At 46.4% G+C, this 16,293-nt stretch overlaps 1 protein-coding gene across 1 annotated transcript; it reads right to left on the bottom strand.

The window, feature by feature from the left end:
• Positions 1–73: 73 nt before the first annotated feature.
• Positions 74–16,263, bottom strand: LOC110966100 (potassium voltage-gated channel subfamily KQT member 2-like). Its single transcript, XM_022215347.2, is given in 21 exon segments — positions 74–3,137; positions 3,140–3,467; positions 4,036–4,211; positions 4,292–4,412; positions 4,731–4,862; positions 5,836–5,944; positions 6,172–6,219; positions 7,504–7,686; positions 8,264–8,314; positions 8,505–8,584; positions 8,738–8,767; positions 9,332–9,400; positions 9,479–9,573; positions 9,870–9,965; positions 10,051–10,161; positions 11,333–11,458; positions 12,102–12,277; positions 12,364–12,490; positions 12,726–12,816; positions 12,942–13,092; positions 15,762–16,263. Coding segments are annotated over 21 exon segments (2,733 nt in total). The 5' UTR covers positions 15,895–16,263; the 3' UTR covers positions 74–2,837.
• Between the last annotated feature and the right edge of the window lie 30 nt (positions 16,264–16,293).

Here is a 16,293-nt window from a genome sequence, read left to right as displayed (position 1 = left end):
TCTGAACTTCAACAACATTCGGTTCTCTCTGTGCTTTTGTTTTTTGTGTTTGTTAAAGGAGCTTTAAATAAAGTTTAACTGGTTAAGGAGATTTTATTTCATGTTGAAATACAGTCAACAGGAACAAGAGGTTCACCTGGACGCATTTCTGTCCAAAACACAACAAGCGGCCTGATATTCAGCCGAATATTAACAAACAGTAAAGAGGAACGGCTTCTAATGAGGACCAAAGTCTGAAAATTTATCGAAAATTAGTTCCTGAAAAAACACGCATTACAAAACAAAGAGTTTCTGTCTTTTCTTTGTCTGGACAGAAAGAAACAACGAGGACAAAGAACAGTCCACATAAACAGCAAATAAAGTTTCTACATTCAAACCAATGACAGCCGGACGACAGGTCACTTTCAGGAGCCAATCAAGAGAGAGCGAACTCATCAGGTGACCAATCAGACTTTATGAGGGCAGCTGGGCTGAAAGTAAGAAGAATAATAAGCCGTTATTTTGATCTCATCAGAACTGTGGAAGTAAAAGGGACTCTGAGTGTTCTGGTTGGTGCTGCTGGCGCCCCCTGCTGGACACACAACATGCCAACCCTTCAGTTCTACCGCCCAGCGTTCCTGTGGCTCGGTTCTACCGTGGTGAGAACATCTTATTTACATACGAACGACTCCTCAGTGGGACGGAAACATGCTCACGGTTATCGGCTTCTGATTTGTCAGCGCTGTCCAATCACACCTTAGCAACGGTAACTATGCAACAGGTCTGTTCATCTTCAGGTTCCAGAAACGAGCTGAGAACGTGAAGAATTAAACCGACCTTCACATTCTCCATCCCATAATATGCACCGATCGGCAGCAACATTCAACAACCCCACAGATGCAGGGACATTCACAGAACCCAGGCTGAAGTGGTTCTTCTGGAAGGTTCTCCTGGTGCCACTACCGCAGCTCCCACCCATCAGAGTTTGGACACAGAATCTCTAGAGGGGTTCTGTGGTATCTGGAACCAGTGGATCCTTTGGGTTCTGAGGGTTGTGGGGTGGAACCTCCTTGGGTCGGACTGGTTCCGGTTGATACTCAATCAGATTTGGGGGGGATGCTAGAGGTCAGTCAGTGTTGATGTTAGCCTGTGTTAGAATTAGCCTGAGTGCTAACCTGCAGACAATGTTGATGTTATCCTGTAACATCAACCCCTGGGCCTGATGTTCTGCTGGAGGAGAACCATCCACATGAAGGTTCTCCAGCAGAACGTTTTGATGAGATGATCAGTGTGGTGGTTTGAATGTTGCAGCTGATCGATGTTTTTTCAACAACCTTCTCATGGAGGATTTTCTCTACCAGCTCTTTACACATTTAGCTGTTTTCTGTTTATTCCCGTTTTACTTTGGTCAAATCTACATTTCAGTTTTTGCTGTTTGCTGCTCAGATAGAAACCAGAACAGAGGACAGACCTGAGAAATAACCCTGAAACGTCAACTGATTCTAAACTGTATCCCCTTCAGTAACTGTGTTGTTTAATCCTCAGTAGAACAGCAGAAGATCTCCTCCAATGAAGAACAAAAACACTTTATAAAGGCTAGATTAAAACCCATGCCCAAAGTAGAACCTCAGAGAACCAAAGAGAGTCCAGCTGTGATTCCAGTCAGTCTAACTGATGAACATGGTTCTAATAGGAGCTGAGAACAGCAGAACCTTCTCAGTCCTGGACCTATGGACTGGATCTATCTATGTCTGCATCATGGCTCCACATGGAGAAGAACTGAAAAGAGGAAGAGAAACATCTGAGGAGTCATAGTTCCTGCATTATCAGAGGTCTAGTACCACTAATCAGGAGGTCTAGAAGGAGTCATAGTTCCACTAATCAGAGCTCCTAAAATGACTCCACAGACAGTGAACTACTTTCTCCATCCAGCTGTAAAAACAGACATCAGCTGCTTCAGACTTGGTTCAGGGGTTCTCCATGGAAACCAGAGTTAGTGTGAAGCTCAGACAGTGTGAAGGAACCTTCAGAACATCAACCTCTATGGACAGAGGACCAGAACTAAACCTGGCTGCTGCTCAGAGCTAAACTTCCAGATGAAAAACATGAGAAGAAGCCTGATGGATGCTGGAGAACATTCTTTGGTCAGATGAAGATCAATGAGTTGGGCTCAGATGGAGTCCAGATGTTTGGTGAGAACCTGACCAGGACTACCACAGTGGATGGATGGTCCTGACGGTGAAGCATGGAGGTGGCGGTATGATGACTGCAGAAATGAAAGCTGGACTGTTTAAGTTCTGGAATCTAAAGGTTTAAATGTGACATCAGAGCTGTAGAAGTAATCTGATTACTGGTGATACAGCTGGAATCATTCTGCTGACATTTCAGAGCCCTGTTTCCTGCTGTGTAACTATGTCCTGTACTTGAACATTATGGGATGCTTGTTTGTTTGAGAAGAAAAACGAAGCTGCTGACAGAAGACGACCTCACAGGTGAGTCTGTGCTTGTGACAGCAGCACCGTCTGTTGACATGGCAATGTGCGTGTCATACATGCATGAACTTCCTTCAGACCCAATAAATAAATGGAACAGGGACAACAATGGTTATAGTGCATCTACATGGAAACAAGCAGCCAATCGGGGAGACCACGTCCCAGCAGTGAACCAATCAGTGACGGGAGGACAAACATTAGCTGTACAGATTCAAACATTCAAACCAATCACACGGCGGCTGCTGAGTGCCGTCGGTTCCCATGATGCTTCACTCCACCCCTCCAGCTGGTGTTTAGAGTCTGAGACAGGCTTCAGTTTTCACGTGTTCTTTATTGTTCTGCTGGTTGAGTTCTGGGCCTTTGGCTCTACTTGGTTCCGGTCCAGGCCTGGTCCGAGTGTGGTGAAGGTGCGCAGAGCTCAGAGTCAGAGTCTGACTCCCCCTCTGCGATGTACGGTCGCACGGTGGCGCAGCGGGTGGTGCCGCCACCACCACGGCTGCTGGCGGCGTAGAACCCATTGTTGAGGAAGTCCAGGTTCTCTCTGGACTGGGAGATGGAGAACCCGCTGAAGGAACGTTCCAGCTCCTCGTGGTCCACCGATGGGATGGAGATGGAGGCGTCGCTGTCGGGCTTCACCTCTTCCCCCCTCCCTCCCCTCCCCTGGTCCCGTTACTCCCCTCCCCCCCCCTCTCGGCTCGGTCCATCCCACCTCGTTCTCCGGTGCTGTGTCGGTTCGATCGGTTCCCGCCGTGTCGCTCTCCGGCTGGAGGAGGGGGCAGTCGGACCAGAGAGCCGTCCCCCACCGGACTCGGAGTGTTACCGTGGCTACGCTGGGGAGGGGGCGGGGCCTGCTGGTGGAGCTGGGAGCTGATTGGCTGCCAGGAGGTGGAGGGCGGGCAGGAGGGGGCACTGTAGTTCCTGTGTCCGGTGGAACTGCTGGAGCGGACCATTTTCGTCACGAACCGGGTCTTCTCTGCATGGTCACCGGGTAGCACCCTGCACAAGGTGTAAACAACAAGTAAACAACTGATAAACAACAGGTAAACAACAGATCCTGGGTCAGAACCATGGGACAGATCAGAACCAGATCAGGTAGTGGTCAGGTCTATTTGGATCAGAATCCTTTTAACAGGAATCAGTCACCATGGTAACAAAATGGATCCCTATGGTAACCGGGTAAATCACCACAGCAACCATGCAGATGACCAGGGTAACTTCAGCTTCTTGCTATGGTCTGTTTCTGGGATCATGTTCTGATAGAACTCTTTGCAGCCCGTATGTGTGGTTCTGCTGTGTTTGGGTTCCGTTGCAGTACTGGTCCTGTTCTATCACTGGTTTTGTTCTGTTACTGGTCCTGCTCTGTTACTGGTCCTGTTCTATCACTGGTCCTGTTCTATCACTGGTCCTGTTCCTGGTTCTGTTCTGTTTCTGTTCTATCACTGGTTTAGCTCTGTTACTGGTTCTGTTCTATCACTGGTTCTGTTACTGGTTCTGTTCTATTACTGGTTCTGTTACTGGTTCTGTTCTATTACTGGTTCTTTGGGTTCCCAGTAAAGACACTTACTGCATGATCTTGGAGATGGACTGGCTCTTCTCCAGCTGGTCCACTGGACTGTGGTACGGTGGTGCCGGGTCAGGTTCTTTGGATCCAAAGTAGGCGTCAGTCTCAGCCTGAGGAATTCCCATTCGCTGGATGTAGATGTTGACCAGGAAGTCCAGCTTCCTCTCCATGGACAGAACCTGTAGAAGACCAATCAGATTCAGGACAGGTTCCAGCAGGTTCTCAGCGTCTGTCAGCTACACACTGGTTGGTGGTTTACCTGCTTCTCCACCTTCCCCAGCCGTCCCATCATGCTCGGGTCCTCAGGTAGCTCCTCATTGGCTGTTTTAGGACGGTCCTTGTCTGTGATTGGTGTTCCTCTGCCGACTATCTGATCCACTCTGCCAATCAGGAAACAGCAGGTCAGACTGAGTCCTTCAGAAAAATCCAATAAACTGAACTAAGTGTTTCCTCACATCAGATTCTACTGACGTTAGAGCCTCAACAGTTGGAGAAATGTGGACCAAAGACTGGATTTTAGTGGAAACATGGATCCATCTATAGATAAACACTGACAGGAACTTTATGGAAACACTAGACCAGCCTGAATTAAAAATAACAGAAAAGTAAACGTTGACCAGAATCTGAGCTGGTTCGGAAACATTACTGCCACCTAACCCTGTACAACAGAAGGCTCTAGGCCTGCTCCGGGTTCCTACCTGGACTGGAGGTTCTTGATGCGAGCGAGCATGTCCAGGTGTCCGGCTGAATACTGTTCTATCACATCCATGACGTCGTAGGGACGGAGACTCTCCTTAAACTTCCTCTTAGAGACCATGAAACGCATGATGCTGAGGAAACAGAGAGCAGCAGTCAGGAAGGTTCTGGTTCTGACTGTTCCGATCAGCAGAACCTAGTGTGGACAAGACTTTGTGGACTACATCCATCTGTCTGACTGAGTCTGGATCTCAGGTTCTGGTCGCTAGGCAGAATGAGATGAGGTGACTGGACTGGGCTGAAAAGAACCACCTCCTCCTTGGTGTTACTGGGTCAGGACCTTTGGGACGGGTTCTACAGGATCAGGACTACAGGTAGGGGAAGGATATTTGGACAAACCAACACACAGACGGGTTCCACCAACGGTAGGATTCAGGAGGAAGATAAAAGCAGCAGAGAACACAGAACCAATGTTCAGTGAAACCAGGGACCAACCTGATGAGTCCACCAGGTTCTAACTCTGAGCTCGAATTTCAGGGGCCTAAAATATAATGCATGTGAAAGTAGAACGTTGCTTCATCAAATAAAGTTGCTGCAGATACAGAACCAGCTGGTTCTGAAGGAACTTTGTTCAGATCTGGTTGTTTATCCGCTACCTGGAACATCACCTGCTCTGCTGTTACCATGGTGATGAACTGGTAAGAACCACCGCTACAGTCCTGAACCTGACCTCAGGACGGAACAACGGAGGAACCAGAACCAGAAGGGACACTAGCTGTCCTGGTTCTGAGGGACTGGACCACTGGAACCGTCAGATTGTGACAGAACTGAACCAACAACAGGGAGGAGAACAGAAGAGCTGCAGCAGAACACGGTGGAACAACAGAATCATGAGGCGGAACAACAGAACCATGAGGCGGAAACAACAGAACCATGAGGTCAGACTGCTCTTACCCACAGCTGATGGTGACCTTTGACCCTGGGGTGGGCAACAGAAACAAAACAAACAAAAAGAATGTGAATAAAAGCATGGCTCAGTGCAGAATAACAGCAAATAAAGGGTGAGGGGGATGGGCAGCGGCAGATGGAGTTCAGGTGAGCTGGTACCAGATGGCTCTGATGGTGACCTTTAACCCCGGTGTCAGGTCCTGAGGGACAAACTCGCAGTGGCAGCTCTTGTTGTCGTCGGCCATGTCTTCCCCTGGCAGGCTGGCCTCTAAACAACAACAACAACAACAACGACAACAACATGAGTCTGATTGCAGCGCTAGAAGCCCTGCCTCCACAACACCTGCACTGATCATGTGACCTATAACCAGCTGTGTGTATTTTACTGCATGTGTGTGTTGGCTGTGTGTATTTTACTGCATGTGTGTGTGTTGGCTGTGTGTATTTTACTGCATGTGTGTGTGTGCTGGGTGTGTAGTTGTGTTGTGTGCTGACCTGGGGAGCTCTTCTGTCTGAATTCTTCATCCTGCATCTCTATCAGCACTACAGAGGAAGAGGAAACACCTTCATCACCAACCAACAGGCCAACAGTTAGCCTAGCTTAGCATAAGGACAAGAACAAGAGGGACTCTGTTAGCCTAGCTTAGCACAAGGACAAGAACAAGAGGGACACTGTTAGCCTAGCTTAGCATAAGGACAAGAACAAGAGGGACACTGTTAGCCTAGCTTAGCATAAGTACAATAACAAAATGGGCATTGTTAGCCTAGTTTAGCATAAATACTGGAACATGGAGGACACTGATAGCCTAGCTTGCCATAAGCACGGGAACAAGAGGGGCACTGTTAGCTTAGCTTAGCATACCCTTGGAACAAGAGGGGAACCGTCAGCTTAGCTTTGAATAACAGAGTAATACAGAAACTTTCAGCCTTGCTTAGAATAAACTTTGGAACAAGATGGGCAATGTTAGCCTAGCTTAGCATAAATTTTGGAACAAGAGGTACCCTTTCAGCCTAGCTTAGCATAAACATTGGAACAAGAAGTACCCTTTCAGCCTAGCTTAGCATAAACATTGGAACAAGAGGTACCCTTTCAGCCTAGCTTAGCATAAACATTGGAACAGGCGGGGCCCTTTCAGCCTAGCTTAGCTTAAACATTGGAACAAGAGGGGCCCTGTTAGCCTAGCTTAGCATAAACATTGGAACAAGAGGGGGGCTGTTAGCCTAGCTTAGCATTAACACCAGAATTCTCTCATCAAGTCTCAGATCTGCTGCAGTTTACTTCCTGTTTCCTTTCGCTCTTCATCAGTTCTGTCCTTGTTGTGCCGTTTATTTTTGATTGTAGTTTTTGTTTGTTTATAGTTGTTTTGTTTGTTGACTGTAGTTTTGTGTGTTTATAGTTGTTTTGTTTGTTGACTGTAGTTTTTGTGTGTTTATAGTTGTTTTGTTTGTTGGCTGTAGTTTTTGTTTGTTTATAGTTGTTTTGTTTGTTGGCTGTAGTTTTTGTTTGTTTATAGCTGTTTTGTTTGTTGGCTGTAGTTTTTGTTTGTTTATAGCTGTTTTGTTTGTTGACTGTAGTTTTTGTTTGTTTATAGCTGTTTTGTTTGTTGGCTGTAGTTTTTGTTTGTTTATAGTTGTTTTGTTTGTTGGCTGTAGTTTTTGTTTGTTTATAGTTGTTTTGTTTGTTGGCTGTAGTTTTTGTTTGTTTATAGCTGTTTTGTTTGTTGGCTGTAGTTTTTGTTTGTTTATAGTTGTTTTGTTTGTTGGCTGTAGTTTTTGTTTTATGATGATGTGATGATGAGCTCTCTGATTGGTCGGACTCAGTCTTACCTTCAGAGTTCTGTCGGGAAGCGGCTCCTCGGATCCTAAAGGCCTGTCTGGTTCTGCTGCGTTCTCCGAAGCTCCAGCTCTTCGGAACCTTGCTCGGACTCTCGTCCAGACTGGGCTCCATGCTGGGGGACCGACGCAGGGCCTGGACCCCTGCCGGACCTCCTGGGACCCCCGGACCGACACCTGGACCGGGATCAGAGCAGATACAAGTCTGGGTTTATTTAAACATGATGACAAAAAAAAAGAAACCAATGATTTGAGACATTAAATAACCAAAACTGGACACAAAAAGACGGAAATAGACAAAGTTGGACACAAAACATCCAACCATCCATCCATCCTCTGTACACCGCTTTATCCTCTCTAGGGTCATGGGGGGTGCTGGAGTCTATCCCAGCTGACTCTGGTGAAGGCAGGGGACACCCTGGACAGGTCACCAGTCTGTCACAGGGCTACATATACAGACACACAATCACACTCACATTCACACCTACGGACAATTTAGAGTAACCAATTAACCTCAGCATGTTTTTGGACTGTGGGAGGAAGCCGGAGTACCCGGAGAAAACCCACGCATGCTCAGGGAGAACATGCAAACTCCATGCAGGAAGATCCCAGGCCGGGATTTGAACCGGGGTTAGGGTTCTTGCTGCAATGCCAAAATGCTAACCACTACTGCACTGTGCAGCCCAGACACAAAACAGACACAACCAATCTGAAATGTTTCTAAAATACAAAAAATAGACACAACTGGACCCACCTGGACCAGGACTGACTCCAGGAGCAACACCGGGTCCAACTGTAGGAACCGCTAGAGACAGGAAGTGAGGAAGCAAAGGTGAGCGAAGTGAACGAAACTGGTTCTGGCTGGAGAACCATCAGATCATCCTGTCTGTTCTATCCTGGTCCATCAGAACCAGAACCAGACCTGACCCAGTAGTCAGAGTAAATGCCTACAGTAATCAGATTACATCCTGTGATGCTTTGGTTCCAACACCCACCGTGCTGAGGAGAACCTTTGCCTTTGGTTCCTGAACTGCGAGGAGATGAGAAGACCCTCTCCTTCAGACTGACCTTCTGCCTGCAGGACGACACACCAGGAGGTAGTACTAGAAAAGCTGCAATATTCTCATTTAAAACCGTAATAATACTCATAAAAACTGCAGTAATGTCATTTAAAACCATAGCAATAATAATAAAAACTGCAGTAATGTTGAATGAGCTTCAGACTGACCCTGGAGACGGTTCCGGCTGGACGTCCTTCCTGCAGACAGACAGTATTGATCACTGATTATTTACTGATGACTGATTGTTTATTGATCACTAATTATTTATTGATGACTGGTTGTTTACTGATGACTGATTGTTTATTGATCACTGATCTGACGTTCCTCAGCTGATTACAAACTGTACCCAAACAGATGAGCCAAAACATGTCGACCTCCTCTGAGGGTCCAGTGGTACCGGACTGGTTCCTGCTCTGGGTTCTTTCTCCGGGTTCTGCTGTGGTTCCTGGTTTAGCTCCTGCTCTTGGTTCTGCTGTGGGTTCTTTCTGTGGTTCCTTCCCAGTTACTGGCTTGGTTCCTGCTCTGGGTTCTGTCCCAGAGGTTCCCACATGGTTTCAGCGTGTTCGCCAGGTTGACTAGAAGGAACCTTCTGGTTCTTGTCCAAATGGTCCGGGTCTTAACAGCTCAATATTTCTCCATGTCCAGAACACTGAGAACCGACAGTTCCCTGACTCTGGGTCAGCGGAAGGGTCGAGATGTTTTGGCTCACCTTTCAGCGGTTCTATCTGTTCCTGTTCCAGGTAAAGTAGAACCTGTCGCACCTGAAAGAGAGTCCTGATTTGTTCTTGAGGTTCCTCAGGAGGTCCAGCTGATTGAGAGGAGGAATCAGCCTGAAGACACACAGAACACGGTGAAACAGAACCCCTGAGAACATGCGAGGAGCTGAAGGTGTGCAGGTGGAGTCTCACCTGTACATGGGGACCGACACCGTCCTCTCGTAGTAGTCCCAGGTGGAGGTCAGGTCGGTCCGCGTCAGGTTGGTGGCGTAAACTCTCCAGGCTGCCTGCAGAACCAGAGGAACCCATTAAAGCTCTGTGGTTCTGGCTATCAGCTGAGAACATGATTCAGCTTTAGGAACATTTAAGGAAACAGATGTAAACATCAGGCTCCACCTGCTGACCTTCAGTCCAGGTGAGACTGAAGCAGAACTAAAAAGATGCTGAACTCTGTCTTCTCTGCACTGTAGTGAATTTCTGGAGGTTCATTCTCATTGGACAGGGTTGTCACTCTGCCTTCTCACCTCCATATGCCTGACCAATCAGGGTGCAGAGTGGCTGTGATGTCAGAGTCCTGGCTCACCTGTATGAGTCCCGCTGCTGGATTCCTTCTCTTCTCAAAGTGTTTCTGTCGGTGCTGCTCCTGAACCTTCAGAGCAAAACCAGAACCCAAGATACCCTGAAGACAGACAGACAGACAGACAGGTGAGCTGAGGAGAAGCAGGTATCTCAGGTGAACTCAGGTGAACATCAGAGTGACTCACAGCCGGCAGAGCAAAGAATGAAACTCCGATCAGAGTGAAAGTTGCTGCCAGCAGGCGTCCATTCCAAGTGATGGGGAACTTGTCTCCGTAACCGATGGTCGTCAGGGTGATCTGACAGAGACGGAAACAGACCAATCAGATCCTCATGTTGCTGAGGGGGAGGCGACAGCAGGTGTCTCCATGTCAGGTTTACCTGAGGAGTCCAAACTCTGGAAACAAAACGTCAACTGTTCTAACATTTACCCACTGATGGATCAATAGAGTTTATCTGAACTTAGCTTCAGTGTACCTGTACTACACCTGTACACATCTGTACTACACCTGTACTATACCTGTACTACACCTGTACTACACCTGTATACATCTGTACTACACCTGTACTATACCTGTACTACACCTGTACTACACCTGTACACATCTGTACTACACCTGTACTACACCTGTACTACACCTGTACTACACCTGTACACATCTGTACTACACCTGTACTATACCTGTACTACACCTGTACTACACCTGTATACATCTGTACTACACCTGTACACATCTGTACTACAACTGTACACATCTGTACTACACCGGTACTACACCTGTACACATCTGTACTACACCTGTACACATCTGTACTACACCTGTACACATCTGTACTACACCTGTACTGCACCTGTACACATCTGTACTACACCTGTACTATACCTGTATACATCTGTACTACACCTGTACACATCTGCACATACCTGTTCTACACCTGTACACATCTGTACTATACCTGTATACACCTGTACTATACCTGTATACACCTGTACTATACCTGTACACATCTGTACTACACCTGTACTACACCTGTACACATCTGTACTACACCTGTACTATACCTGTATACACCTGTACACATCTGTACTACACCTGTACTACACCTGTACTATACCTGTATACATCTGTACTACACCTATACTACACCTGTACTATACCTGTATACACCTGTACTATACCTGTATACATCTGTACTACACCTGTATACATCTGTACTACACCTGTACACATCTGTACTACACCTGTACTATACCTGTATACATCTGTACTACACCTGTACACATCTGCACACACCTGTTCTACACCTGTACTACACCTGTACACATCTGTACTACACCTATACTACACCTGTACTATACCTGTATACACCTGTACTACACCTGTACACATCTGTACTACACCTGTACTACACCTGTACTACCCTGTACTACCTGTGATCAGAGGATACTACTGTGTGTGTTCATCTTACCAGTCCCCACCAGAGGGCGTCAGCGTACGTCTCAAACTGTTCGTTGTCTTCCTTTTCAGCCAAATAAACAAGGAAACTGGCCAGAATGAGGCAAAGGAAGCCGATGTACCAGGCGGTGATCAGCTCCTGCAGGTGAAACACATCCAGGTAACTTCAGAGTCCGTCCACATAAGATCAACCGAGTCAGAACAACGTTCCCCACAATCCTCTGGTTCCGTATCCACAGGAACGTCAGTTTATTAGAGGAAGATTTACCTTCATAACATGTTCAGTTTGTTTATTTACAGGTGAGTTAGCAGAAGATCAGGTAAACAAGTAAACAACAACAACACCAGCACAAAGGTTTTCTTTAGATTCAGAACAAACATCCGCAGCAACCAGAGACACCACGGCCGGATCAATAACTCTGATCAATGACCCCGATCAGGTGTCAGCATGATGATACCAATAAACCAATACTGCTGACACACCGGAACACAATCACACACACACTGAAACAGAACAAACCTCCTTCAGACTCCATAAGTTTGCTCTGTTTGTTAGTTTGTGTTTATTTTTGGCTGTTTATTTGTGTTTGTTTTCTTCTGGTTGTTTTTTTCCTGGTTGTTTTATGTTTGTTTGTTTCTGGTTGTTTATGTTTGTTTGACGTTTGTCTCCTTCATCTGGATCAAGAACTAGAACTCTTGGGTTCCTACCAGAGGTGGAGGTGCATTGTGGATAATGAAAGTGTCATGTAGCTGGCTGGTTCTGGTTCTGGTTCTGACAGTACCTTGCTGTGGGCGTAGACCACCGAGCCCAGCAACTTCCAAGTTCCTCCCCGTCGGTCCATCCGGATCATCCTCAGAATCTGAAGGAACCGAAGAGACCTGATGGCCGACGTGGCGAAGACGTTCCCCTGAGTCCCCGCTGCCAGAACCGAGATGGACGCTATCAGAACCATGATGTCTGCAGAGCGAGAGGGAGACGGGTCAGACAGACGGGTAAGAGACAGACGGGTCAGACAGACAGGTAAGAGACAGACAGGAACTGACCGATGACACAGAAAGGTTTCCTGGCAAACTTGAGTCTTCCTCTCCATCCTCTATATCTGCAGCAGCATCCGGCAGCCCAGATCCTCACCATGTACTCCACCCCGAACACCACGATGGTCACCACCTCCTGCAGAACATCAACACAACAGCAGCATCGGTGTGACGCTGAAGCACTGAAGCTTCCAGACCCCTGGAAGATCTTCTACATCCTGTCAGTCTAGACTCCTGGAACTCATAACAAATGTGTTTTGGTTCTTTCACAGATTTATTAAAGGTCTTCTGGAGGAACCTTCTGAGGTCAGATGGAACAAAAATTGAAGGTGAGGCCTTCGAGTCAATAGCTTGTCCTCAGTGATGTTTACCAGGATGTAGAGGGCATCCTCAGAGCTCTTCTCATACTCTCTGATGGTGGAGAACACTGACAGAACCAGGCAGGAGAACACCAGCAGGAACCTGAACACAGAACATGAAACGTTTAACAGCGGGCAGAAGACTGATGCGTGTTTCAGGAGGATCGCCCAGCAGATCTTATCCTGGACCAGATATCTACATGCAGGTGAGGTGAGGCAGGTATTTACACGTAGGCGTGGTAGATGAAGGCCCATCCCCGAGGTCTCTCCAGAACATTGTACAGGAAGTTCTGCAGGCGTCTGTAGAGAGCGTTTCGTTTGGGAGGTTTCTTTCCTCCAGAGACGCTGCTGCGCTGCCGCCGAGGACCTTCATCCCCACCTGAACACAGAGTCAGATGGGTTCCTCAGATGGTTCTGTTCCATCAGTTACTGAGACTCAAGAACTCTGTTGATCTCAGCTCATCTTAAACACCTGAGCTCTGGTTGGACGTCATTAACATCGTCATTAGTCTTTGTCATGGTGCTCGTTGCTGCTAAACTTCCACAATGCTCTCTGCTTTTACTGTAGTCTGAGTGACGCCTCCTCTCTGTTCCACCTGGTAGAACAACCAGGAACTACAGCTGATCTACATTTGGAGAGATCACTGAGAGAAGATAGGTTCCTGAACACCTACAGAACATTAAGGAGCAGCTCCTACACTGACTAAATGCTATTAATGCATCTAAAAGAATTGGTTTCATGAATGAGGGTTATATTATAATGATCACAGCTCATAGGAACACTGAGATGATTTCTTTATTTTGGATATAAAATAAAGAAACTATAAAACATCAGTAAAGTTTGATAGTCACAGCTCAACACCACGAACAGAACTACATTATCACCTACAGTCATCAACATTTTTGACATGAAGTTCTGTGTATTTTCTAGGGCTGGGACTTTAACGTGTTAACGATGACTAATTAATTACAGAAAAAATGATGCAATTGATCCCACCTTTCTCAGTTCTGTAATTTTGGGCACACCGGTAACACTCCAGCCCAGTAGGTGGCGCTAATGAACCTAAAGTCTGTTTACCAGCCGTGATGAAGATCCACAGATCGGACAAACATGGCAGCTCGGTCACAAATGTCCTCTTTTGTTATGAAAACTGTTCAGCAAAACGTATTTCTGAAAGCATTTCAAGTGAGAAACAATCTGCTGAATCATCATTTGTGAGACCAAGCAGCCTCTACACAGACGCATGGTCCAACACAGAAGAGCTTCAGCTGTCCATTTACATTTACAGGAGAAAGTCCACTCCTTCAGGACTCAGATGTACATATTCTAGACAGAGAGGACAGATGGTCGCCTTTCAGCTGAATTTCTTTCTCTAAGTGATGGAGAGAAACATCTGCCATTTAAGCTGTAACTAAATAACACATTCAGAATGATTTTAAGCTAAAATCTAGAAATGTTTTGCATGCTGAGATCCTCATTAACATGATAATTTTATATCTAAAACAAAGAAATGTTTGTTATGCAGTTATACTTTACTGTAGAATCCTAACGAATAAATCAAGTAATGTGGATGCAATAATAATATTTCTGTCACTTTTCAGTAGCAACACTCATTAACCAGAGCTGAAGAAAGAGATTCCTACATTTAGTATCACAAAACTGATTTTGTTCATCCAAATTAACTTAACAAGTTATTTCAACACCACACTGTACTTAATGTGATTCCTCTGCATTACTGTGGTAAGTTTCTGGCTTTTACAATTTCATGAGTTACATAAAATTATAAACATTATTTTGTCAATAAATTTATCACGCCTTACTTTTCTTAAAGGCATTATGGAGGATGGTTTTTTTTGTTTAATTTGTCTGATTCACATAAAATGAATATACTGACCTTTAGTGGACTTGTGTGTATGGTCTCTGAAAGAATAAAAATTAAAAAAAAAATAACTGTGGACATGGCAGGACCTGAAAAACATCAGCCAATCAATGCGCTCGGACCGAGGCGTTTGCTGTTTCCTGTCAATCAAAAATCTTCCGGCTCAGGCCTAGTTACGTAGATTACGTACGCCTTGGACTTACGTGTTTTCTGTATGTGTTGCTTTGGTATAGTTCCGTAGTTAGCTGGAGACTTGTTTTGCTCATCTTTTTTTACGCAAGTTTCTGGAGGGGGGCGTTTCTTCGTAAATGTTAAGAGGGAGGAGGTTAGAGGGGGGGTGAGGGAGAATTGTATGTGCGCATGCTACGTTCAAAGTCGTAGGAAATTAAATTTCCTCTAATGCCTTTAACTCTGTATTTCTATGCAAAGAAAACAAAGGTTGAGGTGCAGCACATTTTGAAGAACCATGAAAGCACAAAGCTCAAGGAGCAGTAGCCTGATTTTCACTGACACTGACATGAGGATCTGTTTCCAGGGGTAAAGAGGAATTTCAAAGTGATAGAATCCACAGAAGTAAACGGTCCTCACTAACGTGGAAAGATAAATGAGGTTCAATAAAACACTTCAATGACAATTCAAACACATTTTTACTGTGTAACTTGTGCATAACCCTTAAAATAACCTAAACACAACCAGAACATAACTTACACATAGCCTAAAACTAAGCATAAAGTAAACCAAAACATAACCTCAACATAAACATAACCAAAACCTAAACATGACACTAACCTAAACGTTAAAACTTGTCTTCACCTTAAATTGAATGGTTTTGATTGTGGTTTTGTTTTGGCCCCTAAAGGAGGAATGTCCCCATAAGGAGGAATGTCCCCATAAGGAGGAATGTCCCCATAAGGAGGAATGTCCCCATAAGGAGGAATGTCCCCATAAGGAGCACGGGCCTCATAATGCGAAGCTGAAACAGACGGAGGTCCCCACGACAATAGTAACATGTGAACACACAAACACCGTATCCCTCTCCGCCCTGCCAGTGCGGGACTCTCCGTCCCTGCGGAGACACTCGGTCCCTGCGGTCCGGTTCGGTCCCACCATAATATCGTCAGGACATGGAGCCGTCATTAATCCCCACAGCGGCCCGGTAACGGCGTACCTGCGATCAGCAGAGCTCCGTCCCGACTGGACTCCGTCCCTCCGGCCTCCAGACCCACGAAGCCGACCTTCAGCTTCTTCTGGTCGGCCTGCGCTCCGGGGAACACCCCGCCGTTCCGGGATTTCTGCACCATGACGGAGAGAATGGAGCCGCACCGACCCACTGATCTACTGGCAGCCCGCAGACGGAGCTCCGAGGCCGGTCACAGCATCGCTGCTGCAGGCGGAGAGAGAAGAGCAGCCCGCAGACAGACGGAGGACGGAGGGGCTCAGATTGGCTGATCAGCAGATTCTCTCCCCGACTTCCCCCAGAAAAAGGAAGCAGAATGACGTCACCAACGGGTTATCGATCAGAGATGCTGATCAGCTGATCGACCGCATCAATCAGTTACAGTAAAGAAGCAGAAAGATGAAAGCCTTCAATCATCATATCTGACGGTCACCATGGCAACCGAGAATCTGAGGGCAGTAACCATGGCAACGGGAGGGGAAAGAGGGAGAGGAGAGGTGGGGGGGGTTAGAGGGACCAGAAG

This window comes from Acanthochromis polyacanthus, chromosome 5, assembly GCF_021347895.1.
Source record: "Acanthochromis polyacanthus isolate Apoly-LR-REF ecotype Palm Island chromosome 5, KAUST_Apoly_ChrSc, whole genome shotgun sequence".
Taxonomy (NCBI): Eukaryota; Metazoa; Chordata; class Actinopteri; family Pomacentridae; genus Acanthochromis; species Acanthochromis polyacanthus.
Note: the sequence above shows the minus strand (reverse complement) of the source record. Positions and strands in the feature narration are given on the sequence as shown.